Source organism: Thermothielavioides terrestris, chromosome 1, assembly GCF_000226115.1.
Source record: "Thermothielavioides terrestris NRRL 8126 chromosome 1, complete sequence".
Taxonomy (NCBI): domain Eukaryota; kingdom Fungi; phylum Ascomycota; class Sordariomycetes; order Sordariales; family Chaetomiaceae; genus Thermothielavioides; species Thermothielavioides terrestris.
In genome coordinates this window covers 8465979-8480397 of record NC_016457.1, presented here as the reverse complement: position 1 = coordinate 8480397, position 14419 = coordinate 8465979, and the positions used below count along the sequence as shown (strand labels likewise).

Here is a 14419-nt window from a genome sequence, read left to right as displayed (position 1 = left end):
ACTGGGACCCGGTCCGAAACTTTTCGAGCGCAAGCCAGTGGTATGGCTCCGTGGCGGGCTCAGTTGATGAGCGCCAGTGATTTTCACCGGATGCGTGTCTTCAAGACTTCACGCGTCCAGACCACAGGGGCCCCGTTTCGCAAGCGAAGAGACGACGCCAGTTAACCTCTCTATACCTAGGTAGCTTCGGAGGTAGGCATTATCAGGAGTTCGTCACTTGCGTATCAAGATCGGCCAACCCTATTTCCCAAAAAGATAAACCTCGACGGTCTGGCCTTCGGCGTCGAGCAGAGGGAGCGGCAGCACTGTCTGTTCCCGCACGACCCATCCGTCAGCGGACATTAGGTCAAAGAAGATCCGCTCAGACGAGTGTCTCGGCTTTGTTGCGACAAGAACCTCAGTTTTGGTGGGTGCTTCGGCCGCAGAAGAGCCGAGCCGCGCAGTATGGCCGTGAAGCGCCGAGAGCGTCTTGACCAGAGGCGGCAACGTGTCGGTGTTGTAGGTGCAGTCACACAAGACGACGAGATCCCAGGCGCGAGACCCCGCCTTCCCGCCGAATTTGCCGTGCTGGCCGTCTTGCCAGTCCAGCGGCTCAAAATCGAGGTCGGCTGGTGCGACCTCGAAACTGCCAGCCTGACGGGCGATGTTGGCCCGCGCCTTCCCTTCCGCCTCAGGCAGGTCCGTCATGAGGATGTGCGGCGGCTCCTTCGCTCCGGCTTCGGCTTGTTGAGCCAGCGACAGGATCCGCGCGAGTCCGATGCCCAGGACGCCGACCCCGCAGCCGAGCTCCAGGATGTTCAATGGCCGATGTAGCTGTTGAAGAAGGATGCTGCGAAGTCGCGGCAAGGGGCCGCCGCCGCCAGCTGGACTCCCAACTGAGCAGAGGTCCGCAAGCATTGACACCATGACGACACCGGAATCCCAGATATGGCGCGCGATGCTCTCACCGAGATCTTCCTCGATCTGCAGCGGCGGGACAGCAGCAGCAGCAGCAGCAGCGCCAGCGCCGCCGCGGCCATCGCCAGCGGACAGCCTCAGGCTGCGGAAACACACCGATGGCCCGACGGCGCCAGGCTCGCGGGGCATGTCGGCGTAGACGGGCATGATCAGCCCCCGGTCGCCAGGCAGCACGTCGCTCGTGGCGAGGGCGGCCAGCTGGCGGCTCAGCGGGCGGATCTGCAGCGTCTCGAGCGGGCGCGGCAGCGGCGGCAGCGGCAGGTCGAGCTTGAGCACGCGCATCCCCGCCCGCCACGTCGGCGGGCTGCCGGCCGCGGTCAGGGGAGCCGGGATGAGCCGGTCGGCGCCATCGCCGCCGGGCCCGCGCTCGGTGTAAGCGCCGATGACGGCCAGCGGGACCGGGTTGCGCGGCGACAGGAATGCATCGCTGAGATCCGTGGTGATGGTGAGCACGATCTTGACGGATGCCTGCGATCGCCCCGCCTGGACCTCGGGCGGCCTGCAAAACCTGATGTAGTGCATGTCAATGGGAGGGGATGGGACTGGGTGTAAAATACGGAATATAGTGGGCAGTTACGGATAGTTGACGCAAGGCAAAATTTCCTGAGGCGGTTACCTTGGCAATTCCCTTGCCCCCCAATATCGGCCAGGGTTAGGGCCAAACGACGGTTCTCCTGTCCCCCCTTAGTCAACAAAAACACCACTGCGTAATACTGACTCCCTGGAACAGTGGAAACGGTGAAAAACATCATTGTGGTTTCACCTCTATGCTGGATTATTCTCTAAAAGAAAAGTGGGGTACCTAGTGTGCGAGTAAGCCGTGGAATCAGGAATTAGGAATCAGGCATCAGTCACTCAGCGTCCGCCAGCACTCGCCTGGGTTGCACCTGCCCGATACGCAGTGACAGTGAGGATAGCAGCGAGGACTTTCAGTCAGAGGCATCAAGCATCGACTATCCTTCTGTCTTTCGGCCCGCTGTCGCAATCCTCACGCTCTCCCACGCTCGACCTTCATGCGCGCCGCCTGCGACCGGGCTGAAGGAGCTCCAACGAGTCTGCCTCCTTAGCAGCATGCAAAAGACATAGCGTTACCCCTTTTTTTTCTTTTATCACCGATAATCACCGAGTCACACATATTTGGTCACTGATCTTGCTGGGAGCGCCGATGGACTGCGAGCTTACTTCCAGAGACGGTGCTCTTAAAATGCGGATTGACCAACTTCCTGCCGATGCTCACTTTCCTTGATAGCATGCCCTCGCCGTTTCTACTTGAAGGGAAGTGCCAGGAAAGAACCGGCCCTCGGCCACCAGGGCGCCTTCTCCGTTCTTCTCTTATTTTCGACGAGGCGGCAAACCCGGCCAGTGAATACCTAGCCTCCAAGGCGGATGTCCTGCTCTGTTGTCTCCGTCACTTCCTTAATTCATTCGCCCGGTGCTCGTTCTGGCTGCTTACACCGTCGACACAGGCCCAGCATCTCCCCCATCCTGACTCGCCCACCCGCCCCCTCGCTACGCGCTCGATGGTTACTCTTCCCTGGCACGAACCGCGGGAATGCCCCACGGTAGAATCCGTCCATGTATAGACGGCAGCATATAGCAGCATATCCATCGCCGCCCCTGCCGGTGTGGAAATCATCTGATGCGCCCACATTTGGGCAGCCGATGATGGCCCGTCCATACTACCCGCCTGAACCGCCAGCTGATCCCCCGCCTCCGCCTTCTGTTCCGTATTCTCCTCCCAACCCTTACGCGCCGAGTGCCCCTTACCAACCTGGAGTTTATTACCCGCCCTTCCTCCATATCCCGTCTCTTCCTCACCACCCTGCTATCCCGCCAGGCTTCGGCGAGCCATGTCATCAGGCAATCAGCTTCCCAAACTCTGATCGCGATAAGCAGGCTCCCGCCGTCCGGCCCCCTCCGCCGACGAACCCTCATGGCCAGATTGTGACGGGACCCTTTGACAGTGGCTGGACCCGGGCGTCCATCTCGAGCCTGGCAGAAGCAGCGCTGGTGGAGCTCGTGTGTCTGGCTGGCCTTCGTCTCTTGGCCAATCGGCACCAGGGTTTGCTGGTGGTCCTCAACCCGGACAGTTCCGTCCGAGGGGTACTGCACCTGTGCAGCAAAGGTGCGAACACCCAATCTGAGACTGGTTTTGCCAAGGTCTCTTTTTCTGGGTTGGCCGACACGGTATTTGTGGAGGTCCTCATGTCGTGCCATCTTTGTGTCTACGAGCACCAGAGCGGTGCCCTGCAGCTGAGGAGTGAGCGGTCCGGGAGGGTGCTGGCGGAATTGCCCGGAATGAGGCCTTTTTCGGGCCCCTTACCCGCCACGCCGCCAGACATACCGTTCGATCTCAGAGGTCATCCTGCTTCAACACCCGCCGAAAACGCAGCGGTGCCGCCTGAGCCGGTTGCTGCCTTTAACTCGACATCCGCCCCCCCGGCGCCAGCCACCCTCGGACCGGTTGATGATTTTCGCTCCCCAATGTCGCCGCCGGCAATCACCAGTCCGCCGCATGCTTCGCCGGCAGCGCCACAACCATCTGCAACAGACGCCGAATCCGTTGCTCTTCCGGCATTGACATCCGGTGCGCCCATAACGTCAACCTAGCAGACTACGCATGGCGGTTCGGAGAGTAGGAGCCCCAGGCTGATCATGCCGGAACAGCAGCGGCCGAGACGACTTGCATCGAATTACACGCTGAAAGACACATTCCCAGGTGAAGGACTGAAGAGAGAGCAGGAGTGTGGCCCGGATCGTACGGAATCGCGATCGTTACAGGAACCAAGAGAGGCCTCGCCGGCCGCTCTCTCTCAGGAAGAGGCTTGTATGGAATCTCTCACAGCCTCCGAAGTGCCAGTGGTTGCGAGGCTGCCCGGTCGCCGGGATTCCAATCCATTTCGAGTGCTGCAATCGCACAAAAAGCCAGTGCCAGAGCCGGAACATAGCCCGGAGCCAGATGACGACGAATTAGCGCCCTCTCGGCAACCTACGAAGCCAAGTGATACAAAGGGAAGCAAGAAGCGACCCAAGCGAAAAGGAGCCAAAAAGAAACGTGGCTCGTCTCACAAGTCTACGTCATGTGGAGAGGCCTTCGAGACGAGTCCGCCAGTACCCGAGCCGTCCGTTCAGGACACGCTTTTACCACCTCGGCCGGCCCCAATCCCTTCCACAGAGTCCGCGGTCAAAGTAACGACCCTGAGGGACTCAGATACCCGAACGGCAGAAGAACGCTCGCAAACAAGTAGAGACAATATCGCTTCTTCAAACACACCAGCAGCAGCAGACTCCACCGAGCACCTCTCTCATCCCGCCCCGGGCCAGCCCGCTACGAACCCCGAAAGTGACACCAGAACACCCGCAGTGAACGCTGCCCTCGCGGCTGCTCCCCGGCCCACGTCAAATCAACGCGAAGCCGCCTCGCCCAGAGCCAATACGGACCACGTCGTTGACACCCGGGCCGCCTCACAACCGGAATTCGCCCAGACCGAGTCTGCCCCGATCGACTCCGACGAACCCATCCCAACCCCCGAAAGTGGAGCCACCTCAGTCGCATCTAGCATCGGCTACGCACCTGTTCCCGTCACCGAATCGAAGCAAGCGGAACCCACTACCACCGACCCGGCCGGCACCGCCATTGAGGCCGACACCACAGCCCGCTCAGCCCCCAAGCTCTTCCGTCTCTCCTCCACAAGCTTCAGCGACCTGGTCACCGCCGAGCCGAACACTCACCGTTGGGGCCCGGATGCGCCGCCGCCCATCACACTTGGCGGCAACGACAGCGGAGAGCCTGTGGCATTGGTGCCGTACCGGTGGACTTGCCCGCGCTATGGGTGGGTGGAGCTGCAGGAGCGGAAGCGGGCTGGGGAGGGGTGTTTGGTTTCGAGAGCTACAATGCCTGTAAGCTCCATGGGCCAGGCGCAGAAGCAGGAGGGAGAGGAGGGACGGAAGGGCCGGGGTGGCTCGGAAGAGGAGATCGTTCGGGCTAAGCATGCGGTGGAAAGGGGAGAGGCAGAGCAGGGAGGCAGAGACAGAAAAGCTAAGGCAAGAAAGCGACGAAGCGAAGGTAAAAAGGAGGGTGGAGAGAAGAAAGAGGACCGGAGAGAGAGAACTGAGAAGGGGGAAGACGGACAGCAGAAAGAGGAGAGGGCTGGGAAGGAAGAAAAGAAGCAAGAGCAAGATGGGAATGGAGAAGCTGCACTTGGCGACAAGCCGGAACGGTCTGCTAGGACAGAAACGCTGAATGCGCCAGGAGGCAAGGGAGCTGCGGGATCGGGTGGTTCCGGTTCTTCTTTTACGGAGCACCGATCGGGTAATGGGGAGGTTGCCAACAGCTCCGAGCTGGACTTGCCCAAAGTGGAGGTTGTTGTTGTGAGTGACAAGAGTACTTACGCCGATGGGGAGGGGTATTATCGAGGCTTGTTTAAGAGCTGGTGGCCGCGGGGCTTGAGCATGAATCGGGAGCAATGGAAGGACAGGACGAAGCAGGTGTGGTTCTTGGGAACTCGTGGATGAGGAGCAAGCGTACACATCTGTATCAAGTGGTAGTTTGATAATGTACAGCGACTAATCGATTTGCGGGGCGGGTTGCGTGAATCGTCTCTGTGGATTTGAATCCGGTTTGGACACAGGGATGCGTTGTTGTTGGGGAGCACCGAGGCGAGCGGGTTAGAGCTCCTATGATGCCGTCCCCAGGCTGGGCTAAAGGACCTCGTGACGAGAAGGGATGTGGGAAAGGGGGCGGGCTGTGAGTCGAGAAAGACAAAGGATGGGGGTTGGTATATCATGAAGAAAACAAGAGACGAGACTATTAAGTGGATGATCGAAGCAACACTGGCTACCTACTACCTAGGTAGGTTTGGCTAAGAGCTTGAAATGACCATTTGTCACCTCACAATATCGCAGTAGTACCAAGGGAAGGTTGGCATCTTGTATGTGCTCCCGCCCCCTCAATCACCCTCAATCACAGCACGGTTCTGTATGCATCTCGGTGCCCCCTAGCGACCTATGGCGTCTAGCGCGGGCTGGGAACTGGACGTCCACGACGCCGAATGCGGGGGTATTCTCTTTTCAAAGCAACCTCCCCCGTTCTTCTTTTCTTCGTTTTCTTTTTTCTTTTCTTTTTTTTCTTTCTTTTAGCTTTTTTAAGGGGGGAGGGGGGCGTGGGAGGTGGACGATTCCAAGTGTTGACTCTCGTCTGCTTTACGGCGGAAGTCAATGCCCTGGTTCCAAGGAAGAATAGAATATACCGTGGCGTTGGTCGCTGGACTGACTCCCACGGCCTATATTGCTGCTTGATGATTCCAACCTTCAGGGGTTTTGTGAGAAGGAGGTCGTTCGTCTCAGGAAGAGGCCGGGCCAGCGGGGCGGCCCGCAGCGGAGCTCGCCGTGGCCCCTCGCTCCCTTTCCCGACCCCGCTTGCCCGCTTCACCCCGCGGAGGCCGGCCGCTTTCGTTCGTTCTCCACGTCACCAACTTCCAACCTGGAAGGGTTGAGTGAACGCTTGCCCGGGCCGCGAGATGACCGAGTCGGGCGGATAAAACTCCCAACACTGCTCGCCTGGTTTTTAACCCTGCCCCTGACAAGGCCATGCACCCTACGGGGATCTGTGTACGATGAAAGGCGCTAGCAAGGACCACCGGGACGCCCCTTCCGCAGCCGCAGCCGCAGTCGCCGCCGGCTGCTCCGGGTGCTCCGGCTGCCCAAGCCCGGTGTTCTCGGGACGTGGCGCGCGGCCGAGATGTAGCCAGCAGCCACTTGTGAGTGACGGCGACCTTCTTGCAACGAGTCAGCGGGTGGTGGGGAGGGGCACGGCGGAGCGCACCGTGCGTGGGATACGGTACGCCCCAACATCAAGTACACTCAGGTCAGCTAGGTTCCTTCACGTTGTATTCCGCACACACGTGTACTGCGTAGGTGGTTGGGAGGCGCCACAGCGCCACGATCCCTAAAAATAGGCGGTTCGGTGCTGCAGGCGGCTGCAGCTGCTAGTGGTTAACTGATCGTTTTTTCCGTCGCGTGGGTGCGGGGACTCCGAGGCTGGCATTCTGGAAGCCTTGTCCTAATCCTGTGGTAGTGTAGCCGCGCTGCTCAAGACCTTCTAGAAGAGCAAGGAAACAGCGCGACTACACCGATGCATTGCCATCTGGTACTCTGTGCAGTTTGGAGAATGATTGCCCTGATGTCATCTGAACAGATATTGTGACTGGCTTAAACAGACGCTGGGCGGGAAAGACAGCGCGACGCCCCATCACCTAGACGCCCAACTGCATATCACATCTCCTACCTTCGGGCGGGGCGAGCAGAGCACATTCACAAACATCACGGGCGCTGGGCGCCGGGCGCCGGGCAATGAGGCGGGGGTGATCAGCCCAAATCGGGCAACGAGGAGTTCACACCGCACTGCATGTGCCGGAACCCCGTCACCGTGACACAGGCCTGGGCACTGCGGCCTGATTGGGCGGCCCTACACCATCCCGCCTGCACGCAATTGCAGATAGCCGCCCGCACGACCGCGCACAAGGCCGCAAATCCAGGAATATGGCAGACTACGGTTGCGCTAACTCGGTAGCATCGGTTCGAGAAATCGAGGTGGCTGACCACCTTCCATTCCACCGGGTGGGGTGGAGATGGGTGTGCTGGGCATTCTGGTCCCGCGTGCACGTGTAGAGAAGGTCGGGTGTTGTGACATCTTCGCATCCACGGCCAAGACGTGTGTATCGTTTGGAGCGCCTTGGGAATACAATGAGTGCCCTGTTGCTCGAGCCGGAACTCAACAACAGCCTTGTCCAGGGACGGACCGAATTGGAGGCATCCATATTCCTTCCAGCCCGTACTCCGTACAACCACCCGCGTCCGGGCTGGAGCCTCATTGAGAAGCGGCACAGCAGGACACGGCTGACTGAGGTGAGAAACCACTCTAAAAAGAACAAAGAAAAGAGATCCCGCTGCGCGCGGATACGACTCGGCGAGCCCGCATCTACACTACGCAGTATCTCTCTTTACCCGAACGATTGATCCAAACGAGCGAGCGGGTAGCGACGCCGGCCGCGGCAGCGGCAGGTCGCCCTCGCAGCTTGGATCGGATATCCGTACATGTAGTGTATTGTATGGAGCACCCCCGAAAACCGAGAGTTCGCGAGGGTGAGGCGCAATAACGTTTCTTGGCACAAGCTTCGCGCATTCCAAATCCCGGGCCAGATCTGCGCCTCGGATGAGCAAGCAAACCCGCTAAAATTTGCGGCACTGGGCAAACAAACATGCCCGGCCACCCCGCCTGCCTAAGAGATCTGTACGAGGCGGTTTCCTGAATTAAAGTACCCCGTACATTGATTGATATCCGTCCTGAGCGAAAAAAAGAAGCGCCGGCGCGGTCGGGAGAAGGTGGGGGGAGGGACAATGCCGCCGTGACACGACCGGGGACTAGCGATGCAAGTAATCTGTTTCCGTGTGTGGTCACAGTGATCGAGCGAAATCGGGTGATGCAGCAATCCGAAGGGGAGGCGCAGCGGAGTTGATGCAGTTTGCCCTGTCAAGGTAATCCGCTGTAGTTACTCCGTACTTGCGTGTGGTAACTCCGTGTCAGCTGCGACGGCGGACCGTGGCCCGAGGGATGATCTCAGCGTCTTCGGGTCCGATGCTCCGGGGTCGACACCGAGGTGTGTGGATCCCCGGTTCCGGGGCGACTCGACAGCTGCTAATACGCAGTCGAGCAGCGTTCCGTAAAACATTATCTGCGCCTGCCGTTTCGAGCTGGTGAGGAAATCGTGCTTTGGATATCGTTCCCACGTTGATGGCCAGGGTCCGCTCCCCCAGGGTTTGGCCGGGAAAACGGGCCCGGGGGTACACCTAGAAACAACCCCAATGCACTGCCGTTCCGCATGTAGGGCTGGCTGCCTGCGACGACGCTTGCCCGGCAGCGCCGCTGCGTGGACGTTGAAGGAAGCGAGCGATCCGATGGAATGGACCCGCGCCTGGCGTGCGTTGCGCACTGCCGCGCGGGAGTCAGCGTTAAGCGCTGACGTTAAGCGCTGGATCGCCTGTGATCAATCGCCCTGCACGATGAGCGTGGCAAAGCAAGGAAGCCTCAGCAGGCACAGCCGGCTGAGCGGCTGTGGTGAGGGTGGGAACTAACCTAAGGGGGTGGAGGTCGTTGATTGGGCTTTCTGTTCGGCGCCACCCCGTAAACGCGGTCCACTTGTAGGGCAGGGGCGCTGATATTCCGCCCATCCAGGCTACACCGTCCAACTACGGACTACATGGCACGACGGAAGACTTGGTCCAACAAGGAGCATGTGATGGCGATCGTGGGGCGCTTGTTTCCAGGCTCGAATAAGGCTTCACTCCATTTGATTTTCGCATCGTTTACCGCGGTAGCAGTGGCGAATTCGTATTCCGCACAACACAGGCCTGCCCTGGGAACGAACCAACCCGAGGCGCTGATTGCCGCGTTTCCAAGTTCTGGCGGCCGCCGCGGAAAACATGCGTCATCAGCGCAGTCCCATCCAGTCGAGTGTCGCGGAAGGCACCATACGACGTACGTATACGTATACTACCTTACCCCTCGGCGCAGCGTCTGCGAGATACGCAGCGTATTCGCCGCTCAGCATCGTAACAAGCAGAAAGCACTCGGAAGCCGAGGATGACTTGACTTGCCGTGCCACTCAGCAGCGGCCGCTGCAATCTGACCGGCACCACCAGTGCCAGGCATCCTGTGTAATCGGTATCCGTTCACGACACAGATGGATCCGCGGCACAGCTCGTACTGTGCAACCGTTCCTCCTCGAATAAAGTATCCGTAAAATATATTCCGTTGGACTTTGTGTGCCAGTTACACGGTAACTCTCTATCGAGTATTAGTGTTCACCAGCATCGAGCGCAATTCCCAGCTGCGGCCGTTTGCAAGGCCGTCGGCAACAAGGGGACGGACGGAACAGGGCGGAGGGGCTGGTGGCCCGGCCGGTTCGGTTGGCGGCATGCGTGCCATGGGTGGGGAAGGCGAGCAAAGCTTGCTTGCTTACCTAGGTGAGGGGCAGGGCCTGTCCGTTCGTCCCATGTTCTTGCTTCCGTCCCTGTTCAGCTTCCTCATTCAGTGGAGCTTCGGTTCGTACTTTGATCACTTCATCCAGGAACCAACCCTGAGAAGAGGGATCCAAACATCATGGCCAATTGCATGGCTCGCGCGAAATTACAAGCGCTTCAAGCTCGACTTGATCTATCGACGACTACCCAGCTTGGATTTGATTGAGCAGGAAGTGACGGAGCGCAAAAGCAACAGTAGGGATACAAAAAGAAAGAAATTGAGAGAACTGTTTCATGTTTGGCACGTCTCGGGAGGCTGAACGCAGCACGGTTGTGTTGCCTGTGCGCGAGGCGTGGCGGAAAGCAGCCGAGGGGACAGTGCACCGTGTTCGTCTCACCAGATTCCCGGAGTTTGAGGGGCCCGATGCGTTTGGTGGGAACCCCTGATGAGGCGTGTAACCAGCCTAGAGCCTGGGGAAGAGAGGACAACTACGGAATAATTATGCTGTGCTGTCAACAGATACACATTGTATTCTCCGAAGGCAGGTAGGACCAGAGGCAATCTCCGTTCCCCTTCCCCTCTTGCTCTGTCCGGCCGCCGTTTGCTCAGCTGCATTCCCCTTGCATCAGGCAGCCGGTTTCGTTCGAGGGAGGGTGGGGGTGTGCGCGGTTGTTTCACCTCAAGTTTTCCACAGCGCCGTTTGTGAGGCGCAGACCGATGGGGAGGAAAAAAAATTTTGATGGCGCCCAGTCAAGGCACGGAAAAAGTACCCTGTCAAGATCCCTGCAGGGCGGTGCCTGCCCCGTTTGCAGAGTAGGGCTGAAAATCTAGGGCTGTGCCAGGGGGCCATCAGGCACACACACACGCACAAACACACACAACACAATCGTGGGTGAAAATTTACCTCCCAAGCTCCAGGTATTTTGGGCCCTCATCTTCAGGAATGCACTCAGTGACGCGACCTTCAGCGCCATGCCATGAAGTTCGCTAGGATAAGCACGAATTCCAGTTCATGAATCAGTCGAAGAGATGAGGAAAGCGAAACCCAGATGATTGTCCTTCTAATCGCTACCAATAGTCTATGATCCTGCATATCCGATGACAATAACTCGACAAGGGGGTATATCCATCCTGTGAAACAGGAGAAAAACAGAAAGAGAGATGGGACGGCTCGCCATAATTGTTGGAGCGCGTCGCTGACAACCGAGCAAAGAAAAGAGGCTCTCCAACGCCCAGCGGTGAACCCTCTGACAAGAGAAACAAGACAGACCAAAAAAACAAATACAGTTCCTCCTCTCCAAACACCAAGTAGAACCTGACATTAAAAATGCAGTGCCTGGCGACGTAGAATGTCGTCCATCACCTCTGCTTCCCACGAAATCCTCTACTTTCAAAAGACACACCCGTTCCCTGACCCAAACAGACAAAGGAAAACAAACACCGATAACTTTTGGGTTCCTGTAACTTCTGGTCGGCAGTGCAGCCTGTCTGCACCCGCTGCTGCGTGATCGTGTGATCCATTGCGTCAATGCTTTTATCAGCATCGCCTGATGTATAATGTTCGCGCCACGAGGGCCGTTCGTTGCGCGTGGGTATCTTCGAAAGACCGAAACAAAAAGACGGCCACCCTGATTGCGGGACTGCTCCCGGCGGAAAGATGTACTCGGCTTCGGGCGCAAATCGCCCCGCCGCTGACAAGGAAACAAAACCTCGGTAGAAGACCTGGATGACCAAATGACCCCGACAAGAGACCTAATCGTACAGCCTTGCTTGTAGGTATTCCTGGAATGTGTTGCTTTGTGGTTCTTGCGCTGTCGGGCGCGCGGCCGGGAAGGTAAAATAGAAAGCCCAGCCCAAGGAAGACAGGCCCATGCAAGGAATGGCTTTAGATGGAGGGATTCCGGAGCATTTCTTCGCAATTGGTGTCAAAGCGAAGGTTCCAGAGACGGACGGACGCCATGAAGCGGTCGGTTTTGTCGAACTCCCGGTCACGACCCCAGAGGGTCTCGACGAACTCGACACCGGCGTTCTTGCCCAACTGACCCTCCTTGCGCTTGGATGCGGAGCGGAGCATCGGGGCCTCACACAGTTTAATTAGCTTCCGGAGCTTGTCGGTGAGTCTGTAACCGGCTTCAATGAACTCCTCCAGGATCTCGCGGTTCTCCTTGGACCTGAGCTTGGGGACCGTCTCCTCGGCGCGCTTGATCTTCCCGGCCAGCTGGATAAGGAGGAGCCACAACTCGCCGGACATGTCGCCGATGGGAGATCCGGCACCATGGTGGTAGATAGTCCAGTCGTAGATCCACTTTCCGAGGGAGTTGGCATCAAACACGCTTCCAAGCAGCAGGATGGGCTCTTCCGTGGGATCCCAGTTCTTGAGGGAGAATCCGGGAGGGATCTTGTGCCGCCTGGCATCGGCCTCCGTGGCCTGGCGGGGAGGAGGCGGCGGCGGCGGCTTCCTGTGCATGGCGGCGGGCCGGGCGGTCTGAGGACGCTGCGGGACCGAGGTCGAGTTGCGGCGCGAGTGTCCGGCGCCAGCGGCAGCCCCAGCGGGAGGCGGCCGGCGATCAGGCTCGTACCGCGGCGAGGCGAACCCAGCCTCCCTGTCAAAGTAGGGACCGCCCTGTGCATAGTAGTCGTAATCAGTTCCATGCCCCCCAGCGTTGACAGTGAAGTGGTCCTTATATCGTTTCGACCGCGACCGCCCGGGCAGCACGAAGGTGTGGCCGCCGAGATCGATGAACTCGTCCTCGTCGGACTCCCCATGAGATACCGTAGCGCGGTGGTAGGAAAACGAGGAGCGGCGCTCGCGCGTGGGGCGCGGCGGACCCGAAAAACTTGGCTTGCGCGATGACCGCGAAACACTCACATTGACAGTGGCGTACTGGCCGTCGCTCGTGTACCGGGGGGAGAACGACGGTGGGCGAGGGCTGGCAAAGCCGTTGTTGATGCCACTGGTGCTGCCGTTGCGGAAGTGAGCCCGCGTCGCCGGCCGCTGAGGTGTCGCGCCGTAGTAGTAGCAAGGCCCCCGAGGCGACGGCGTCGGGGACGGGCTGGGGAAGCTCTTATCGTCGTAGAAATACTCCTGGCCGGGAGTGGACCCGTACGGGGAATAGGTGGCCATGTTCTCTGGCTCCTGGGATGTCCTCCTAGACATCCAAATCGTCCTGCTTTGACTCGCGCAAAACTAAAACCTCCCTTGCGCACCCCCCAGCCGCTGCGAGGGGTTTGATGGCCGTGCTCTTGCTCTGCTCGAACTTTGTTTTGGATCGCGCCTGTGTCGTGACGCTGGAGAAAGTGACACCCGTCACCTTGGTCTGTGGTCGGGAGGAAGAGGGAAGGAAAACCGGCTTCTGATTGCGAACATGTCAGGGAGCTGGCGATAAATCTCCGGTCGCGTCGGAGACTCGGGGTCAAAGCCTGAGTCGACTCTGACGGCGGGTTCTGGAAGGTGCTGGACTCGTCGTCGGTCCAGGCTCCAAGTCGCTGAGAAATGATCGTGGGGTCCGAGAGCAACGCGATATGGTTATATGGATTTTGGCAGAAGCCAAAGTTGGTCGAAAGAGAAAATTTGGGAGGTTGGCGCTGCTTTTAAGACAGCCAAGGTGTGCGGCAAAGCCCAGCGGGATCAGGCGGGGGAGGCAACGGAGAATTGCAGGGGGGCAGAGTGTGAAAAATGGTTTCCCCCCTGTCCACCGAAATTTTGGACGGTCGTGATGGGGGAGGCGTGGCTCTAGCAGCTGCCGCTGATCCCTGTCGGCTGGGGGGTGTCTTTAGCGATTCACTTTGTCGACCCTGTCAGCAGGAACATCGACGCGACACAGCCCCCCGACCACGTCCCTGGAGATTCTGTTGGCACTGTGCAGGCCCGGCCCGCGCTTCGGCCAACAAATTCCGGCAGCCTTCGCTCTCTCGCTCACGCGCGGTTGTGGTTCCTTGTTGCCAGCAAAATACCCATTACACGGAAGGGTGGAATGACGGGATGGGACAAAGTGAGCTCTTTGGAAGCAAGTGTCAGTCCTGCCCGGATGATTCACTCAGCAATCTTCCCAGCCGGGTAGACGTTAAAGAGGTCCCGCCAAGACTAATTTCGGCCAATTGTCGGCAATGTTTTTACAACGTTTTTACGCAACCCCGATCGCCAAGGCGTTTGCACTATCGCCAAGGCGTTCAAGCGGTTAGTTCGCCGGGGGTACGAGGGGCGTCTCTAGCCCCCCGTTGGTTAGGATTTAGGTTATAGTTAGGATATAGGCTATAGTTAGGGTACAGGTTACCTTGGTTTTTTTTTTTTTCGATTTGGTTGAGGTTTTATAAAGTTGTATAAGGTTGTTACGACGAGTCTTTGCGATTGTTCGTTGTTGATGTTGCTCGAAGTCGTCGCGGCCCCGCTCACCCTGTGGCGATTGTAAATACTTGTAAGCGGCAGTCTCCGAAATTAGT

The 14419-nt window shown here is 58.6% G+C and overlaps 4 protein-coding genes across 4 annotated transcripts; 2 read left to right on the top strand and 2 right to left on the bottom strand.

The window, feature by feature from the left end:
- Window positions 1-153: 153 nt before the first annotated feature.
- THITE_2110491 (uncharacterized protein) lies at window positions 154-1530 on the bottom strand. The gene has a single exon (XM_003650673.1). The coding sequence runs from the start codon at window positions 1477-1479 to the stop codon at window positions 241-243; it is 1239 nt and encodes a 412-aa protein (XP_003650721.1). The 5' UTR covers window positions 1480-1530; the 3' UTR covers window positions 154-240.
- A 1092-nt stretch (window positions 1531-2622) lies between these two features.
- On the top strand, window positions 2623-5472 carry THITE_2126735 (uncharacterized protein; the record flags this gene model as incomplete). The annotated part of the gene is made up of 3 exons (XM_003650672.1): window positions 2623-3544; window positions 3803-5328; window positions 5362-5472. 3 exons carry the CDS (start codon window positions 2623-2625, stop codon window positions 5470-5472), a joined length of 2559 nt encoding a protein of 852 aa, XP_003650720.1.
- Window positions 5473-9438: 3966 nt separating this feature from the next.
- Window positions 9439-10960, top strand: THITE_115972 (uncharacterized protein; the record flags this gene model as incomplete). The annotated part of the gene is made up of 4 exons (XM_003650671.1): window positions 9439-9493; window positions 9817-10233; window positions 10499-10524; window positions 10898-10960. 4 exons carry the CDS (start codon window positions 9439-9441, stop codon window positions 10958-10960), a joined length of 561 nt encoding a protein of 186 aa, XP_003650719.1.
- A 733-nt stretch (window positions 10961-11693) lies between these two features.
- THITE_2110489 (uncharacterized protein) lies at window positions 11694-13264 on the bottom strand. The gene has a single exon (XM_003650670.1). The coding sequence runs from the start codon at window positions 13101-13103 to the stop codon at window positions 11865-11867; it is 1239 nt and encodes a 412-aa protein (XP_003650718.1). The 5' UTR covers window positions 13104-13264; the 3' UTR covers window positions 11694-11864.
- Between the last annotated feature and the right edge of the window lie 1155 nt (window positions 13265-14419).

Excerpts from the sequence above, each read along its gene's own strand:
- THITE_2110491 (XM_003650673.1), bottom strand. The coding sequence starts at position 1,479 with ATGCACTACATCAGGTTTTGCAGGCCGCCCGAGGTCCAGGCGGGGCGA.
- THITE_2110489 (XM_003650670.1), bottom strand. The coding sequence starts at position 13,103 with ATGGCCACCTATTCCCCGTACGGGTCCACTCCCGGCCAGGAGTATTTC.